The sequence below is a fragment of the Filicampus tigris genome, chromosome 9 (assembly GCF_054856515.1).
Source record: "Filicampus tigris isolate MCC_2025a chromosome 9, RoL_Ftig_1.0, whole genome shotgun sequence".
NCBI lineage: Eukaryota > Metazoa > Chordata > Actinopteri > Syngnathiformes > Syngnathidae > Filicampus > Filicampus tigris.
The window spans coordinates 22,859,479-22,879,353 of record NC_141225.1 but is presented as its reverse complement, the minus strand read 5'-3'; the positions used below and the strand labels follow the sequence as shown (position 1 = coordinate 22,879,353).

The 19,875-nt window shown below is 43.4% G+C and overlaps 1 protein-coding gene across 1 annotated transcript in view; it reads left to right on the top strand.

Annotated features, from left to right (window-relative positions):
- The first annotated feature begins 5,182 nt into the window (after positions 1–5,182).
- The window catches only part of lrig1 (leucine-rich repeats and immunoglobulin-like domains 1), a 32,092-nt gene continuing 17,399 nt past the window's right edge, over positions 5,183–19,875 (top strand). The window contains exons 1-3 of the mRNA XM_086041002.1: positions 5,183–6,167; positions 15,416–15,487; positions 16,966–17,040. Coding sequence (XP_085897128.1) covers positions 5,965–6,167; positions 15,416–15,487; positions 16,966–17,040 — 350 coding nt within the window. The 5' untranslated portion in view covers positions 5,183–5,964. The remainder of the gene's footprint in view (positions 6,168–15,415; positions 15,488–16,965; positions 17,041–19,875) is intronic.

Here is a 19,875-nt window from a genome sequence, read left to right as displayed (position 1 = left end):
TGTGCATGCAGCAAACTATAGCCATATTCAATCATTGTAGTTATGCATTTCAGAGGGAAGTAAGTGGATTTAAACGTGTGTTTTTTTAGAGGGGGGGGGGCTCAAATCTGCGAGTAAAAAGTGTGCCATCAGAGAACACAAATAGCGATGTCTTCACAATGATATAAATGTGATTGCATGTTATAAGTAATGAGACTGAATAACGTGCTAAGGAACATAACACACCCCAAGAGACACAATATATGACTCTGTGTGCAGTAAAAGAGGATCAAGTTACTTCAATTAAATGGAATTTTCCACCTCTGGCCTGTGGTGTCTTTGAAGGTCTTAATTGAATTTGGACTAGCAAGCCACTCGGATTTAGCCGGCTCATTAAACCGCACGGTAAATGTCTAAAGGTGTTACGCAACTGTGCGTAAACCGACCGTGTCATTTGAGGTCAGAGAAACATTTCATTTTCTTCCAGTTCAATGTGAAACATTTGGAAATATAGTAGCACGTATAGTAGCTTGTTCAATTGTAAGCCTACCGAATAAAAACATGCTTGACTGGAAGAATGGACACTTGAGTGAGCAATTAGTCACTCATTTTATTGTCAACAAAACTCCTACGTGAGCAAGTGTGAGAAACAAAGACAGTGTGAGATGAGATCCCTTGGTAGTTCAAATGCATCCACAGTAAAAACAGAGGGACAAAGCGTGCTGGCAGACAAAACGGTGTTTGGCTGCCACAGATGTACAACACAGAGGTCACCTTTCAAAGAGTGAAACAAGCACATTCCTCTCCTTACATGGAACAAAAACAGTTCCAGGCCATCGCTTCTTTTATGAAATATTCTATTGACAAGGCTTATTAAAACAAACACGGCCAAATACACAGGAGTCGCACGTCCGTGTACGGCCTCGCTGCTCCAACGTCGTCAGCGCGGTGTTGACACAAGTAAACACCTGCTGAAAAGACATGGAAATTAACGGCCATTTTGGTCATACTTTCAACAATGCATACCTTCGTTGCGGCTGACACTGTGGCTTAAACTGTTAGCATAACAGAGCGGGCAAACGCCTCTCCCCACACCCACCACGTGATAGAACAGGTCAGGTTAGGGATGTGGAATGGCGTGTCTCTCATCACTTGCCACCGGGCCACCGAGATACGCGTCTGACTTATGACAGAAACTTGGCACAGAACACCCTCTACTCATTAGACAAACACTGTGAAGAAGGGTGCATCTGAGCTCACGCTTCCAGTTGTGAAAGACGGGAAATAGTGATACTGTGAAAAGAGAGGCCGGAAAATGCGATGTTTAGACACCTGCAAATGCTGCTGAGCTGTCAAACAGCCACAAGAACAGGCATTTCTTGAAGCACTTTTTTTTGTATAGACTGCAAAGGCTTATTTTGCGCCAGAATTCGTGTCAAACTCCCACAACTTCAAGAGTTAATGGTTCCGCTATATAATTTCGTTCTTCCGTCGATTACATGACTATTCTTGACATAAAATACTGCACACACAAGAATGAGGCAATGGGCAGTGTGGTCATAGTGACACTGAGCTAAAATATATATTCTATATGCACACACGACAAATTTCTATGAAATTTTGGGTAGGGTGGGTCCAGGTCTGCTTTTATGACTTAAAAATATGTATATATGATTGCTGTTTAAAGACTTTTTCCGAGTCAGACTGCAACACGCTTGCACACATCGCCCTGATCTTAGAATATGAGCCACATCTCTATATGATAAATAAATGGATGAATACAGAAATGAATAAAAATCACATGCCACGTGAAAAAATAAAATCGTTCAAGTATTATCTGATTGATGTTTTCTTATTTCAATATGTCAACATTCTTCCTGTTGACAAAATTAGGTATAGCTGTACAATCTAAAAAAAAACAATACTGTCCAAGGCATATGTACATTTTTTAATCTGCATTTACACAAATTATGAATGCATTTTTTTAAATAATGATTTTAAAAAAAGTATTAATGTGGTGGGTATGTTGTGCTGTCATAGTTTCAGATTTTTTTTTACATTTTTGTGTATTTGGGTGAATGAACTGAATTAAAATGATTATGAATAGTGCAAACCAGTGGATGTCTTTGTAGAATTCCAACCTTGAACAGACAGAGTGAAAAACAAAGTGCAGCAGCGACTATAGCAGTTGACGTTGGACAAAAGGCGGGGCACATCCTTGAATGATCGCCAGGCAATCGCAGGGCACGAATAGACAAACATTCAATCACACAATTTCACCAATGGGCAATTTCAAGTCTCTAACGTGCAGTTTGTGCATTGTGGGAGTGAGCTGGAACCAGGAAAGAACAGGGAGAACATGCAAACCCTAAATAAGAGATTCAAACCCACAACTTCAGAACAGAGCGGCAGACGTGCTCACCACTAGGCACTGTGCTGATTTTCACTGCGTCCCAACAGACTTTTGGAAATGACATGGATCCACTTTATGCAAAGCTCAACTTTTACCTCATTCCCATACAAAATTGCTATCATGGGAAGTTTTTTTATTTTCCTAGACAATGTACTTTTCGCTACATCTGCATTGCAGCTTAGCGGGGAGCGTGATATCGACGACAAACGTTTCTGCTTCCTATTAGCAAAGCATCTCCACGCTCCTGCAACGCCCGTTAGCAATCCACTCCCAGTATGACCAGTTGGCGGGCTTTCACGCCTCTCCGTTTTACAGTTGATGAATCGCTGCAGCAGATGGTTTGTTATCTTTGAAGATTCCACAAAGACAAGCATGATGAATCCCCCATGGGCCACGCACATCCATCAACCATCTACCCGACATCATGATGTCTCTCTGGCTGCCCCCAGAAAAGTGCGCACCTGAGTCGCGCGCACCTTTTATGCCAGCTTTCCACTGGAGACGAGCCTGCGTTTGAAAATGTCTATTCCAGCTGCGAAAACACCACTATGGCTGGTGTCAAAAACTTCCATACAGAAAATGGACAAGGGCTCATCTGGTGCAGTCATTAAATCTTTTACAGAGCACTGTCATGGAAGACTCGCGTCCACTCGTCTCATCAGTCACAATTTCACACAGCAACACAAAAGCCAGTCGAGTCCATGAGTGGAGAGGAACGCGTTATGCTAGCAGATGTTGTTAATGCATTCCTTTCCATGTCAATTCTTTGCAGGGCTCATGGAGGGTATAAATCTGTAACAATCACTTCAAGACGCTGCCGTGTGAAATGTCTGAGGTCTAAGGCAAATAAGTCACACGATTTTATAATGCTACTGAATTTTGCAATCAATTGCAAGAGGAAAGTCAACCCCTACATTTTCTTGACAATAATATGTTCTATGTAGCGCCATTAGTCTAAACACGGCATTCTGATTAATATTGCGTTTGTGGAATATGAATTAAGCAGCAAAATTTACCCGTTTTTAGCCATCTGAGGGGGCGGCCATTTTGTCACTTCTGTCGACTGACAATGACATCGCAACTGTGATGTCATTGTCAGTCGACAGCAAGCGCCAAAATGGCCGCCCCTGAGATGGACAAAGACGGGTGGATTTTACTGCTTAACACATATTCCACAAACACAATATTAATCAGAATGCCATGCCAAAGAATACTATTGGGTCGACTTCCCCTTTAAACTCAAAATGACACGGTTTACGTGGTTAGCTTGTGTATTTGTAATATGTTAGCGTAGAGGGCTCTACAGCTGGAATACTGGTCAAATTTTTAACCTAGTGGCCTGCTAGATTAGTTTAGTTATTTGACTGCTAAGATATTAAAAGCAGGTCTCGCACCGAATAAATCACACTAACAGTTCCCTTAAAATAGATCCCAAAGGACCTGATCCATCTGTTGTATGCTCATCAAAATACTGTGTCAAGCATATTTGGGACAACTGGGCTGGGAGACCTCGGCACATGTTGCTTGTAAGTACAAAAGAGCTAATTATATGTTTGAAAAAAAAACAAAACATTTTGGGTGTTTATTTTAATATTCAAACATTAGAAACGTATCAATCATCGCTTGTTTAATCACAAGTGTTTTAGTCAAATGCCCTGTAATTTGTTTTAGCTCCAGGGTTTTACATGCTGTGTGAAAACAGTAACTACAGCCTTAAATGAACTGGTTTAGACTTTCAGTCTGTTGGAGTCGAGTTTGTTGTTTTATGTTGTGGGTTTGGTATCACAACATAGAACATATCAAGACACTACAATTTCACTGCATTAAATGAAAATAATTTATGACATACCAATGAAGAGTGCGTTTTACAGTGTCCCATTGCTGAAATCGCTTCCTCGCTCTTGTAGGAGAGATGGAGGCCTCACCTGCAATGTGAAACCTTTTCTTATTCTTTGGAAACGGAACAAGGAACCATACCACTAAAGTGCCTGAAGTGCTGCAGGTGCTTATATCTGTGTGCCTTGCAAGCATGATTAATAGCGATGAAATGTGGGGCTTCAAAACAATCACCCAGAATTGTATGCCGTCAACCAACACAACATGTCAATGCCTGGTAAGATGTTATGGAATATTTGTTGGCAAGGAGTCGAATGAGAAAACTGATTTATTGCAAATGTGCATTTCAGAGATGACATGACGCCTTAAACTTCAGTCACAAGTACGACCGGTATTTATTGTTGTAAAATAAATGTGTGGCTACTATGGAGTGCAATTTAACGTGAACATACAGTCAACGCTGCATGATAAAACCACAGCGAATATCAAGACACTACAATTAAACCACACTAGACCACAACAAACTGCTCGAACGTACACTTGGTGTACGACGTTTGAGCATTTATATCCTTTACGGTCGCCTCAAATGAAAAGGTAATGACATTTTAAACCGGTTTTGTGATTATGGCTCGTTGTAAAGCGATTAGCTGGGCTGTCTGCAGCACTGGCGGTCCCTTTAAGAAAGAGCGAGAGTGAGTGAGTCCGCGGGGGGAGGAGCGGGGGGCGGTGTTTGAGGTTTCACACCCCGGGGTGGGAAACATGGGCGGGCCTTCACACCACTGACTGACAGCGACTCGGCCGTGCATGGAGTACCCAAACGAACCAATGAGGGATAGGTGTGACGCCCACGTCATTTACAAACAGCCAATTGCAGTGAGCCAAAGGAGGCTCCTGGAATCACTGTTGTGCTTCCAACGTGGGACTACACTAACCTACTCGAAAAAAAAAAAAAAAAAAAAGGAAAAGTAAGCCAGAGGACAAAACTCATGGTGGCGGAACACGGTCAAAAGGAGGGGGACGCTTCTTTTTCCTACTATTACTCGGATTGTTTAGATTTTGTGACTACAGTCTGCAAAAGATAAACTACTGATCGGGATCTCTATCGGAGTTTGGGGGGCCTTTTCAAAGTTGGATTGAGACAGTCGAGACTGAGATTTGAACGCTATGCTTCGCTCGGCTTGAGACCAACGCTGGAGTCATTTTACGGTGTAAAGAGTTTTGGGCTCAACTTTTACTGTGTGCTGGTCATTCAGCTACATGCACATCGGTCACTGTTAAGCGACGTTAACTTTGCAACCTGTGCGTCAAGTTTCCAGTGAACCGGGGGGCGCACCGTGCCGTTTAAACGTCTTTTTGGGTTGTTGGACGTTTGCAAACATGCCACACAAGTTGGTTGGCACGCAGAGAATGTAGCGTTAAATGTTACATCAGCACTTAGCAATTGTTAAATTGAGTCAATAGTGCAATATTCTGACTCGTTCGCCCTCCAGACCAAAGTGTGAATCACCTTTGATTCGAAACGCGCGTCGGACATCGAGGGGAAAGTTGGAGCTCTGTCCTAAATGACTTTTGCTAGCGCAGCACTTGTGTCTTTGGTATCGAGTGCAATTCAAAGGAGACTTTTAGGATGCTTTAAAGTGCAACCGATCGTTACGGGGCTCAGGCTGCACTAATCTTCCCGTTTGCGGGTTCTGGGGGAGAACTCAGCGGCGGCGCTTTTTAAAAGTGGATACAAAATGGCGGCGTCCCCGGGACGTTTTGGATATGTTTCTCGTTGTGTTTTTTATTTATTTTTTTCACTCGAACTTTTCATCAGTCAAGGATTGACTTCCGAGTTGCAGTGTGCTCACAACTGTACCTGCAATGGAGATTCAGTAGACTGCAGTAATCTGGAGCAAACAGCACCGCCTGTAGATCTGCCTGTCAAGACGAATTCCTTGTAAGTGAATCCCTTAATTCTTCTTATTAGTGACTTAATTCCTCTGTACATATTTGATTATAACTTTAATTACAAGTGCCTGCCTGTCTGTCTGTCTGATACTTGAAAAGCTTTTTGTCTTAATTTCTGTGCGGTTTTGCATGAAGTTGCATGGTAAATTGAGGTTTCACCTGCGGCAAAGCACCTGTCAGCCAAGACCGTCATTAGCCATTAATGCAACTTTACAAAGTCTGCTCTAACTTTTTGTTGTGCGAAGATGGATATATACAGCTAATTACATGTTTCTCAAGTGGCCAAGCCAGTCAGGCCCAATGTCAGACCATATTTAGCACTGCTGGATGAATTGTACATTGCATCATCTGTAGATGCTGTTTTCATAGAGCCTAAAGTGAACACACGTCTGTTGGTTGCAAGAATCAGGATAGATATATATATATATATATATATATATATATATATATATATATATATATATATATATATATGAGAAATGCACGTGGTAAACGGCTATCACTCACAAGTTATTTATTTACATTAAGCAGAAAAAAGATAAAGTATCTTTGGGCAACTATAAAAATAAAATACATTTTAGCCAACTTTACGTCATCCTCCCATGGAGGTCTGATTATGAAGCACTTTCTTCTTTGGTCATGTGAAGGACCGTGCATCTCACAGGCCAATTCGAAAGGGAATGGGAGGAGCCACTTTGATTAGCGGCAAATCAATTTGGCTGTGTTCACGCCCACAACATGGCAAAAGGACGGTTTTTAACTACGCCAAGCTGCGTGCGTCTGCGAAAAGACTAAAACCCAGTTCATCCCGCCCCGGCGCAGATTTAGACCACGCCTCACACGAGACTTGAGCTAGGCACATAAATAGAGCCATTTGTCTTCATCTCACAATGACAAAAGCAACTTTTCAAAAGTCCCCTTAAAAATATGAACAACACCAAATGTATTTTGGCCACTTCTATGCTCACACAACCAATGCCGCTGAAGTGCAGTACTGCCTGTGTTCATTGCGAATATATGCAAACACTATCATGGTATTCATGACAGAAATTGTGTAACTTCCGTTGGGCAAGTGTCTCATCATAGCAGCTGCATTTGGCTTGTGTATGACGGCAGTGCTGATCCACCGTGGTCTCTCTGAGTTTTGTTAGCCCAGGAAAATCAAGCTTTACAGCTTTAAATGATTGTTTTAAACCACTAAGCTGCATATTTCTCTGCTTGTCACTCAGTTGTTGGCAGGCAACTCGGAGAACAACTCTGTTGCTGTAAGTCGTTGACTGAGCCCTTGTTACACTAACTAACTAACCACAAAAGGGTAATTTCAGGATTTCATCAAGGAAGCAGTTTTTATTTGTCAAAACCTAGTTCTCGGTAAATTACTGTAGCTTCTTTTATAGCACGGCGCTAATAAAGTGAGTGGGCCGCCCTGTCGGTGTTGCGATTATCTTGATGCAGTCTGGTAATGCAGTAACCACTTATGTGTGCGTTCTATGCTGGGACAAAAGTTTGCAAAATGTTTACCCATTAAGGGCGGGAGCGCATAACCGCGTTTCTACCACTAGAGCCGGGAGCGCTGTTGCGTCATTCTACTTTTAAAGCCGGGAGAGCGAATACGTCGGTGTCTTTTTTTTAAAATCCAATTCTCCGTCTCTTAGCCAATTGAATGCATCAGAATATACACGTGACGGCGTCGCGAGACGGCGGAGGATGTCGTGGTGTTTTTTCGAGCCGTAGGCAGGCTAATGGCGGACGCCGTCGATCGCCGGGAGCTCTGATAAGTAACGGCAGTGCTATATAGACCATGCGCACGACCAATGGAACCAGTCGAACGTGATATGATATGGTTTGTAGACAATGACGATATTGACGTCTTTGTAACAGAATAGAGGATAGTAATTACCACTCGATTTAAAAAAAAAATTAAAATAGTGTTTCTCTTGCACTGACACGTTATTTTTACATCTTCGATTGGAACAGTAAATAATGATAATAAATTCTGCTTGTGTGAAAGCCACATGTCTAAGCTCTTTAATTCTTTTAGAATAATGTTTCTGTCTGCTACATGGGCTGAGATATTAATCATTTTGTAAGTGTTGAATTTCTGGGAGAACTTTAGGTTTTCAAGGGTAATTCCAAAGGCGACCGACGGTTTCGGGGAGCTCTTGAGACAGGCGCTTTAGTCCTTAATGGGTTAATGGATGACAATTCAGAAGGTCTGTGGTTATGTGGCGGGTGTACAAGTCTACTCTTAGCAGTGGGCAATGGGCATGTCTTCTAATGAGCCAATATGGAGAAAAGGAGGCTTGATACTCTACAGTAGTCCAGATAATCTTGTGATCCTGATTGTCAATGTTTCTTGACAAGAAAGTGCATATCATAAGAATGATGGAACACGGCAGGGAAGGAGGTCACTCCACTCTCTTAAAATGCATCCAAGTGGTCTTTTTCACTTGTACTCTTCCCATCTAGAGGAGTGCTTCTGACATCTACCAAATGGAGCCCCCCCCCCCCCTCCTCGGTTGTTTGCTCGTTGCGTCCGATTGGTGCCGTAATGACATTCAAAGCAGGTTTCATCTCATGCGGTCTCATATTGTCTCTCAGGAGCGGTGCCTCATCTTATTTTCAGCCACAGTAATGTGCATAAAAAGCACTTTGCCCACAGTGCCACCAACGTAATGGGATTCCCCCCCCCACCCCAAAAAAAAAAGCACAAGGATTATTAATTTTGACTGTCATTTCTGTGACCGGCTAGCGATAAAGCACATATGCAGTGTTTGACTCGCCAGCATTTCTCACATGAGAATGTAGTCTTTTATAGCATTTTGTTGTACTTTTCAGTGGTCATTACTACGCTACACTGCAGCAACATTAGCTCAAAGAAAGTCTGGTCTAAAGCCAGCGGAAGCCAACCACTGAATGATCCTCTTTGTAACTCAGCATTTCCCAAGTGGTTTCCCAAGTTCCCCAATGTGCTTGGCATGCTCTGCCGCTACTTGTCCCCGAACCAAAGCCCCAAACCTGACAGAGCAGACGTATTGGTCGACACTGTCCTAAACAGTTGGCTTTGGCCTCTGCCCTCAGGAAATGGATTTGTGTTGGTGGTTTCCTGATAGCGGCTGGTCGTCGAGCGGCCGGCCCGGCAGTGGGCGGGGCTCCAGGTCACCTGGCCCGTGGGGATACGAGTTGATAGCGGGGAGGACCGTGGGGGCAGCTTTTTTCAGCCTCCCGCATGCAAGTGTTTGGTCAACAATGCGGTTTCGCCACCGATCATGCCTTCAGGCTGGCTCCACTCACGCCGCTGCCATACATGTCGTTGTGCTACTTGAATGCCACTTTGTCCGAAATGATTTTATAGCCATCCCGTCGCGTGCTTATGAGTTATCTTGGAACATTTGCTGTCAAGGTGGACGGAGTGGCTAAATGCAGACATGCTTGATGAACATTTCAGCAGACACATAGCAACAACAGCAGCTCTCAGCGGGCTTATAACCCTTGCGGTTTCACGGCAATTTCACACTACGCCACGTTGTAATCCTGTGGTATTGAGAGTGATTATATACCAAGTTTGTTTATTGCCATTGCAGTTTCCCTTGCTGTGTGCCTGGCAGATATTTTAAAGTCACACTTTGAGCAGCACGGAGGGTTCTGGGTGATGTTATACGAGGCGCTGTTTTTTTTATCAGCTGTTCTTCACCCCCTTTTTTTTTTTAAGAGGTTGTTTGGTGTGACGCTACACTATAAAACTGGCGAGCATTGCAAATACACAAGGGCTAGACTGATTATTAGCCGGGCTGATTATCAGCGCTGATATTGAGCATTTTGACGAATATCGGTATATGCCTTTTAAAAAAAAAATCTGATGGCCGATAATGAATCAATCGAAAACTGTTAACTTAAAGGATCTATTTATGTAAATGTTCAATTAACTTTTGAGATTCTACTAAGCCTGGCAACATTCTGCACCTTTTTTTGTGTTTGAAATCAAAACAAAGACAAGTGAAATTTTAACATTTCTGTCATTTTGAAATTTTGGAGAATTTTATTTACTGTAGAAAATATAGGGCGCTATTTTTTAAGTTTTCATTTAATTTTATAAGACATGCTTATGACCCTGAGCTTTTGATTTTTACAACAAAGATGCATATTTGTCAAAACATAATCATAATAATTTAACGGTCAATCTCTAAATTATACATGTGTCATGAGAAAAATAAGTGTAGAATGAATATGTAGAACATCTCCTTGGCGGCGGTTGGTTAAAGAAAAGTCAACCCAAACTTCTTTCTTTACAATAATAAGCCTTATGTGCCTCCACTAGTCAAATTAAGTCATTCTGATTAATATTGCGTTTGTGGAATATGAGTTAAGCAGTAAATTCCACCCGTTTTTGTCCATGTCAGGGGGCGGCCATTTTGCCTCTTGCTGTCAAATGGAAATGACATCACAGTTGCTCAGGGCTCAGTTAACGACCAATCATGGCTCAGCTTCAGAAAACAGGTGAGCCGTGATTAGTCGATTAGACCTGAGCCCTTTAAGAACGGCTATGTTGGAGTTGGAGTACAGACAATGGCTAAAACAAATATGAGGAAATGGATTGGACTCATCGGCCATGCACTGGTCGTAAGGACAATCAGACAGCTGCTTCCGCAAGTCATTCTGCAGGAATCTTGTCAGTGGTATTGACAGGGACTTTTTTTCCCCCCTGTCGCTCTCCCCTAAAGTCTGTGTCTACACTGTAGATTCATATCAATGAATCATCTGTGAATTGTCTCCATCTGCTAAGTGTTTCTATATTAGTAAAAACAAAAAACAAACGCGAGAGCGTTAGAGGTCATGTCAAAGAACCTAAATGCAGTATGGCTAGCTCGGGTCTTATTCTCATCCTCGCGTCGTTGAGGTCACGCCGCGCCTCTGGCTACTGCCGACCCTTTCGCCCCAATCTCTCCGTTTGGAAAGCGTTGTCTGTGTGCCAAAGGCATCAGTGCACATGGCCCCAAGATGTGGTTCAACATCCTGCCCGAGACAGTCGAAGAAAACCAACTCGCTCTCCCAGTCTGAGCGTTCTCAAAGGCTCGGGCGCCTCTTTTGCTGCGTTGCGTGGGGGCGAGGACTATATGCATCCTGTTAATGAACCAATGGCATCACCAAACCTTTGCATTCGTTTTTTTCTGAGGCTTTTCCAGGGTTTTACCAGAGCCTCTTTACTCCCTTTGCCAGGTCAAGTGTCTGCTTGACAGGATTTCAAGTTTGGAGATTGTGTTGGCCGATCCCCCCCCCCCCGGTGAACTCTTTTGTTCTTTCGGCATTGTCTTAAGTGTCATTATTTTTGCTTCAATGTGAAGGATCTCCTAATCACTTTGGTTGCGAATGACGGACAAAATGTTTCTGGGAATTTACGAGTTCCTTTTGCTGTCGGCATCATTTGTTCCATCAATGAAGATGAATGAGCCTGTCTGAGGAGAATGCGAGTCCAAGCGTTGACATTGCCTCCACTGTGTTCCACAGATGAGCTTGTTTGTTAGGGATCAGAAGCAGACCATTTCATTTCTTCAAAGTGATTGAACTGGTTGTTCAATCACTTTGATCAAGTTTAATATTTAGCCTCAACAAACCAATAAAACTTTGTCCCATCATTTTTGAGGGTTTGTCTGTTTTTTTGCTTCTTGCAACTTCCAACATGGCCTTCATGTTCTCGCTGCGAATGAGCTTCTGGTGCAGCCTCCTCTCCTGGTGTGGCCTTCTTTATAGTTCCCGCAGTGTTTCTGTCGTCAACTGCAGCTGTTTTCTCGCTCGACTGGCTCCACATCTGGTTCTTCCAGCGCAGGACATCACAAATGGTTGTATTGGCTGTGGCCAATGTGCAATGGCACCGATTGATTTTCCATCTTCTCTCCGCTTCGCCATTGCTAGTTTTCCCGTCCATCGGCAGTTCTCTGATTTTCATGCGGGCTCCGCCTCGAATGAGTACTCATGTGGGATTAGTCAAATGTAGTTAACACATCAGGTCGTTTCTTGCTAAAATACCCAAATTGCAAATAGTCATTACTTTTAATAATGGTGCGATATTATAAGCATAGTCCAATCCCCCTTTAAAGTAAATAGGAAAATAGTTGAACAAGCAATCTTTACTGGCTTCCGATTGCAAAACTAGCTTTATATAACATCATCATCATCTAAAACATGCTGGCTAGGGCCCCTCGAGTACCGGGGTTAGACATCCCTGCTTTATATGTTTTATTTATACAAATTCAAATCCAATAGACTCGAATGCTGTTAGTGATATCAAATGTGTAAATATTTAAAGTAGTTTAAGATGGTGGCTTTTACTCCGTTACCTCCTTTTCTCTTGAACCGGCACGTATCCAGGAGCTGCTGCTAGTTTTTGTGTACACCCTGACTGCAGTTGCCGGCCTATAAAGCAGATCCTGATGACAGAAAGAATTGTGTGTTTGTGTCTGTGTTTGCGTGCGTGCGTGCGTGCGTGCGTGTGTGTGGCTGTCTGACACACAGGTTATTATTTGATGAGTTTTACGATGCTATGAAAGTGACCACATTTAAGGGCTTTTGTCTCCCCGTGGGGCTCGTCACTGACATCACTTAACACTCTGGATGAGCAAAGTTCAGAAAGCATTTATGTAGCAAAAGGAACAGGAAGAATAATGATGATGTATCGCCGCATGTCCAAGTCCGTGCGCTTTTGCTTCCCCCCCCCCCCCGCCTCCCCCACGATGACATCAACCTTATACTCGCAGATTTCCTCCGGTCCCACAGCAGCCATACATAGCAGAGCTATTTTTTAAAAAGCTTTTTAATGTGTTCTATATGTCAAATAAGCGGCAAGGTGCAGCCGCTGAGCTCCACTTTTTCTTGATTTTTGCTGAGAACGGCCTTGGCTTCGTTGATCATTTCACTCCTGGAAAGACTTCTCGCTGGGCAAGTTTGACGCTAATGTTTTCGATTAGCCACAAATCCTTCCAGCAGTTGGGCCACTTAAAATGACAAATTGTGACCTACGCTCTGAGATGAACTGGACTATAACTAACCACCTGCACAAGTTATGAGTCACAAGTAATAACTTCGAGTTGTCTTTTGGCAGACTTGTAGGTTTTAACTCCAAAGGTTTTAAGACATCATCAATAAGCAGTTTTACTTTTTTTTTTTTTTTTTTTTTTTTTTGGTGTATCCTTATAAGCTACAAGAGTTTGTGGATTTGATTGTAATCGTAATATGAACGTAGACTTGAACGTATACTTTACTTGATGTCATTTAAAAAAAAAAAAAAAAAAAAACCAAAATGTTTCTATCATACAGTTCTGTCTGTTTGTATAAACCAGTGGTGCCTAATAACGCGTAGCATTCGACAACCAAATGACTTCTCACAGTGTGCCGTGTTGTGTCCCGGTGTCTACTCCAGTTGCAAATACGCATCCTTTCCCGGCTACTTATATGGAACGACATGACATGTCTTTTTTCTCTCTCCCGTGAATCAGTCAGAAATGACTGGTAGGCATCTGATCTCTGCACTGCAAATTCCTTTGGCAGCAATTGCTGGGCCGCTATCTGGAAAGCATTAACCACGCTTTGTGCTGGTTCCCCCTTTCCACTCCACAGCAGAGGAGGGAAAAGAGGGAGGTGAACTACTGTTATCACCGTATTCTCCTACAGTAGGTGTTAAATTGCCGCAAAGCTTATCTGATAGGCAAGAAAATAAATCAGGCTGAATGAAGCAGAGATAAATACACTTGTTGAGCGTATGCCACAGTTGGCAGAGGAAATCGGGTGCATGCAGGCGTGCACACAAACAAAGGAGTGGTTTAGTTTGTTTGCTGCGGCCTTTAATACCCGTACAGCAGTTTTCCCACATTTTGCGTGCGCGGGCGCGTTTTCTAAATACATACCTCGGAGGCAGTGGCAGCTCCGAGGAACGTTGCGGTTTCGTTATTTTCTTTTTTTTTTTTTTTTTTCTTTTTACACGTAGCCTCGCCGTAAGGAGGTAATTGCCTCCTTTTGCAGGGGACAACAATTTAGCGATCTAGACCACAAAGGGAGGTGCCCCATTAAACCATCATAACCTAGACACACATGTACACCTCGGCCTGGAGGCCAGACACATGCTCAGCTATTAGCTTGTCTCCCTCTCAAACAAGGAGAAGGACACGTGGAGGGAAGTGGTCATTATCTGCAATCAAGCCCTGGAGACACGAAAGGAAAATCCATCAACCCCCCCCAAAAAAAAACCTTGATTTGGATTAAATGGTTATAGAAAGTGTATTGTTAGACAAGAAGAGTCTTTTGTTGGGTCAATGACTCTATTTCCTATTAGTCACATTCATTGAGTCTAATCCTGAATAACAGTAGCGGCATTTTTACCATTTCCCTCGTGGGACAGATTGAGGAATGTGGCGCGTCAGGTAAACGTGTCCCCCCGAACAAGAAGTCATCTCTCAGCAAGCCCGCAAAACATTCCTGGTCAGTCTCTCACGTCTGGACTGAGGGACGGGAGGTGGGGGGCGGGGGGGGTGGGGGGGGGGGGTTAGGCTGGGATCTGTGGATTCCCTTTGTCTCACCCAGTCTAACCCCAGCAGCAAACACAAACACTGCTCTCAGTGCAGCCAAAACTCTGCCAACAGGCTGCGGGCCAGCAAAGCAGGAGGTGTGTGCGTGCATGCGCGTGTGTGTGTGTGTGTGTGTGTGTGTGTGTGTCATACTATAAGTTGGACTTGTTTATGCGTGAAATTAATTTGAAGAATTTGGCATGGGAAGCGTTCTGTGAAATGCAAATGTTTGCCCTTCAATGCCCACCTGCAGCTACCACCCCCCGCCACCCTCCGCCCCCCTCACGTTGTCTGAGGTATCGCTGAACAAGTCAGTCATCCTCTGTAAACGGAGTGCCCGCTATTAAATCTAATGTTGGACTTAAGTGCCAATTGATTGTGCAGATGAATGGCCCGTTGGTTTTGTTTGCATAGCGAGCAAGGGGAGCGAGTTTCTCCATTGATGGTATTGATTTTGACCTGCTTGTGTTCAACTGGAGGATTTTGCGCTTTTTCAGTTTGAATTCGCATTCTTGGCACCTTAGGCAGACTGTTACTATTCATCAGGCTCCTAATTGTGACTACTGAGAATGTCCACGAATAAACCAAATAAAAATGCATCACTTATTCACTGGAAATGTTACGCCCGTTCTGCAAATTCATTATCGCTATCCTTTTTTTTTTTTTTTTTTCTCTCTCTCAGAAATCTTGGCCACAACAAGCTGACTGACATCAACGTAGAAGTTTTTGCCAACCTACCAAATTTACGAGAGTTGTAAGTATCCCTACACACCAAACATTCACTGTGTGTGTGTGTGTGGGTGTATGTTGGTGTGTGTGTGTGTGTGTATATATATATATATATATATATATATGTATATATATATATATATATATATATATATATATATTAGGGCCGCACAATTAATCGATATCGCAATATTGGCTTATCCAATATGCGTATCGTAAGGACATGCAGTCATTTCATTTTCTTGTTTGCTTTTATCTGAATTCGACCAGCAAGACACAAACTTAAATGTGCATCGCCAGCCAGTAGTTTTAAATTATCTAGGGTAGTTACAATTAATTAGCTAAGAAAAAAATTGAGCTTGTTTATTTTGCTGTATGAACAAAATTGATTTCTTTCATTAGATAGTAAAAAAAAATTTTTTTTTTTTTTTTAGGAAATATCGCAATAATATCTATCGCTGTATTCAACAACCATATCGCATATTTTTCCAATATCGTGCAGCCAATATTTGTGTGTGTATGTATGTATGTATATTTTGCGAGTGTCGGGCCAAAATCTTGTACCTCCAAATCAGTAACTTTTCAGGAGACTCCAAAAATGCATAGTAAAAGAAAGCAAGCCATTTTCAACAATTGATATTGGTCAGTAATGTGGACTGACCAATAGTATGGCTTTTTGAAAAAATAGGAAATTCCCCAAAATGTGACTTATCAGGTCAACGGTGTATATATATATAAATATGTACTATATGAGTACTACTAGTACTGCATAATGCAAATGGAAGCATGTTTAATTAAACCGCAAACTACTTTGACAGTTCATTAACAAATATTCCAAAGCTGGTTGCACTACCTAACCCAGTCTATTTTTCTTTTGAGTCATGTAGCCCCCCCCCCATGAAATACACCCAAATGGTAATAAGTAACAGGTGCTGTTTGGTTTAGATGAGAAGCAACCGACTGTATCGTTGGGATCAGCTGTATCTCAGGAAAAGTCTCCGGAGGCAGTCAGTTGTATATTTCTGGTGTCCATCTCCATTCCACTGGCGAAATTTTCATGGCGAAGATTTATTTGTCCCCTCACATACACTAAGGACCGAGGACTGTAGCTGCTGCTTTTTGCGGCGCAGTCTTGTCAACGGGTAACGTTTGTGGTTGGCGCTTGGTAGCAGCTCCCTCGTAGGTGTTACCTTGAACTAAGTCCGATTGAGAATAAGTGGTGGTTTTCTATATTAAGCCTCTCCCCTCCACCACCTGATACTGTAGCCGACGCTGGCCTTGTAAATATTTTATATGGCGGGGAGAGGACTTGGCTCAGTTTCACTTTGTGCCACAACACAAGACGCGCACACACTCATCGAAAAAGGAAAAAGCTTATTATATACCCACTGGTGACATCGTCGGGCCAGCCACTCACACTTTCCTCAATATGTGTCGCTTTTGTGTCGATATTATTTTCAAGTGTTCTCACTAACCAGCGACTGTGCGTTTGCCATCTTTCAGGCGGCTGGACCACAATGAGCTGACCTCCATACCAGATTTAGGACAGGCAGCTTCCAAGATCGTAGCCCTCTACCTGTGAGTATGGCCTCCACTTCAAACCTTTTGCCAGAATGAGCGGCCTCTTGGTTACTGTATTCTTAGGCCGCTGGCCTCTTTGAAATGCTCTTGAAATAGTCTCCTGACATCCGTCAAGGATGCAAAGGTTTTTTTTTTTTTTTTTTTTTTACGTGTCAGTTTTAGAACGGTGTCAGCATTGGACAATCTGCAAAATTAGAATGTTACAGGATCACAAAAAGTGATTACTAGATTTCCATTTGAGGTCTTTAGGTATCATTATAAGATTTGAAAATATAATCTTATCAGCCGGACATTTGTGTCATGTGAGCAGACTGCTTGCGTAAAGTTGTAAGTTGTGCCTGTGGGGACTGCCTGCGTTGGCATCCCACTGGAGATTTCCTGCCTTATTTGGGAGGGAGAGTATGTGCTAATGCTTGTAGAGCCGCACTCTCAATCAGCAATTGAAATTAGGATTGCAAAAAGGTTGTACCTTCTATTTTACATTGTGGGTTTTGGCAGTAGTCATTGCAAAATTCAGCCGCAGTGCTTGTTCATTTAAAATGTAAAAATCACACATTATAATGGACTGCAAGCGTTGATTGATTGTGTCAAAACTGTGGGCCCACTTTGCCAGTTTGATTTTATTCAAATCCCATGACACTCAAATCAAACATTAAGCAGGAAGGTTCGTCTGAGGTAACGGCTAAAAAGTTGACAACCTTGACGCTGATGTTGATGTGCGAGTTATAGCTGGATAGCAGACATTGTTGATTTATTTAGATTGACTACAATCCTGCATTCAGAAACTGAAACGTTAACTTTCTGTCTTGGGTGACCACGGAACATTCATTCATTCATTTTAAAACACAGGTGTCAAACTCAAGGCCCGGGGGCCAGATCCGGCCCGCGACATCATTTTATGTGGCCCGTGAAGTCAAATCATGCGTGTTGACTTGACATGGTTCTTTTTCAAATTGTCTTCACTCGTATTACTAAATATGATATTTTGCAAACATTTGTTACCAATCCCTCCTTTGAAAAAAATTGAAAAATAATTGCACAACCTATTTACTGGCTTCTGATTTCAACATAAGGCCATCCTACATTTATGTGTTCACGCCCTCCGAGGGAAACCGTAAACTGTGATGTGGCCGGCGGCAAAAATGGGCTTGACACCCCTGTCCTAAAACAAGCCCAATCCTTCCAGCTCATCCTTAGCATGAACCACTTTTCATTTTCTTGACACCCTGCTTGAGCGCGGGGGGCGCCTGCCTGATAGCCCGCAGCTGCTGCTTCCCGTAACACCGGTGATGATCATCATATCATTTGCAAGAGTCACACCTTAGCCTCTCCGTCATGCGCTCGCTTCTCAGAACTCATCCTGACGCATTTTGTGCTCAAGAGTATTTCTGCTTTATATAGGCAGAGGTTTGAGGTTTCTTCTTTTTTTCTTTTTGACATCTTTCCAAAACTATTCTCAATGATGTTTTTGCCACTTCTGCGGTGCCTCCCAACAGACTTTCACCAGTTGGTGGATGCACTTGACTTTTTGGAGAGAAAATATCCATCGTTCTCCCATTCCATGTACCACTTCTCCCCGACAGAAAACCTTTTTTTCACTCCAACTGTTGAGTGACGCCCCTCCAAATAATCAGGGGGTCTTTTTTTGGCCTGACTTGAAGCCTGTTGCCAGGGAAGGGCCCACGGGTCTGACAGGAGAAGAGGCTAGAGGGAGGGTCGAGTATTTACAGAGCCACACAGCTGAAGTGAAGGCTCCACTGAAGCACTTGCAGCTGCAGCTGTCCGTCACATAGCTTACTGTAAAATGGGTGACAGCGAGCCGGGAAGGAGGATGAGTAGGAAGGGATGGGGGGGGGCGGGGTTGCGATGTTTCAGATCAGGGTGACATCACTGTTCGGCGAAAGAGAAATAGTGTACCAATTGAGAAAACGGAAGTTTAAAAAGAGAAATGAAAGTTTATGGTGTCGTCAGTGACACCGAAGGGCGTTTTGTGTCCTGTGTGGGAGGGGGGTGGGGGGGGGGGCAAATCACACTGGCTGCCGGCTGATACGATTTTGAAATATTCTCCTTTTGTCGTGATGGCCAGCGTCCATTGCGAATGGGTCTACTAATTGCCTTGGACTGTGGCGCTGGAATCTAGAGAAGTGTCCTGCCTGTCTCAACTGCTGATGCGTTGCATACCGTAAAACAAGTGTCAAAAAGACCCGGGCTCATGCTAACCAGCTGGTCCATGGGCCATGTTAATGAGATTGGGAATTAAGTACAGTAGAAGCAAGAGTGAATAAAACTCCTCGAACATCAAAGGCAACAAAAGCGAAGCGAGCGCCCCCCTTTATCAGCCTTGTTAGCCGTATGCTAATCGTTGCCGCCAGTGTCGGCCACTCAAGTTTTCATAAACGCCGCTATTGTGTGTCCCTACTTCAAAGACGCCGAGCGCTCTCTCGCACTCTCTCGCGCTCTCTCTCTCTCTCTCGCGCGCAGCTGGATTCTCGACCGTGGGAGGGAGCAAGACCGGGCGGGGGCTGGAGTGATGGAACTGGAACGAGCGAGAGAGGTCAATCTCTTCCACCAGTCTGAGGCTGATCTGTTTTTCCCAGCAGAGGTCACCAGCTGTTGACCCTCCCTCACTTCTTAACCATCCCCTATTTTTCTCCTCCCCCATCCCTTCCCCCACGCTCGGTGCTCAAAGTAGCCACTGTGTGTTCCTCAGTCCCGCGCGTGTTTTGTTATTTGTGTTTGTGTGCTCGCACGGTTCATCCTTAACCCATTTGTGCCTGTGTTTATTCAGGTGGGCACTGCGGCGTGGCCCCCTCATAGCCCCCCCCCCCACCC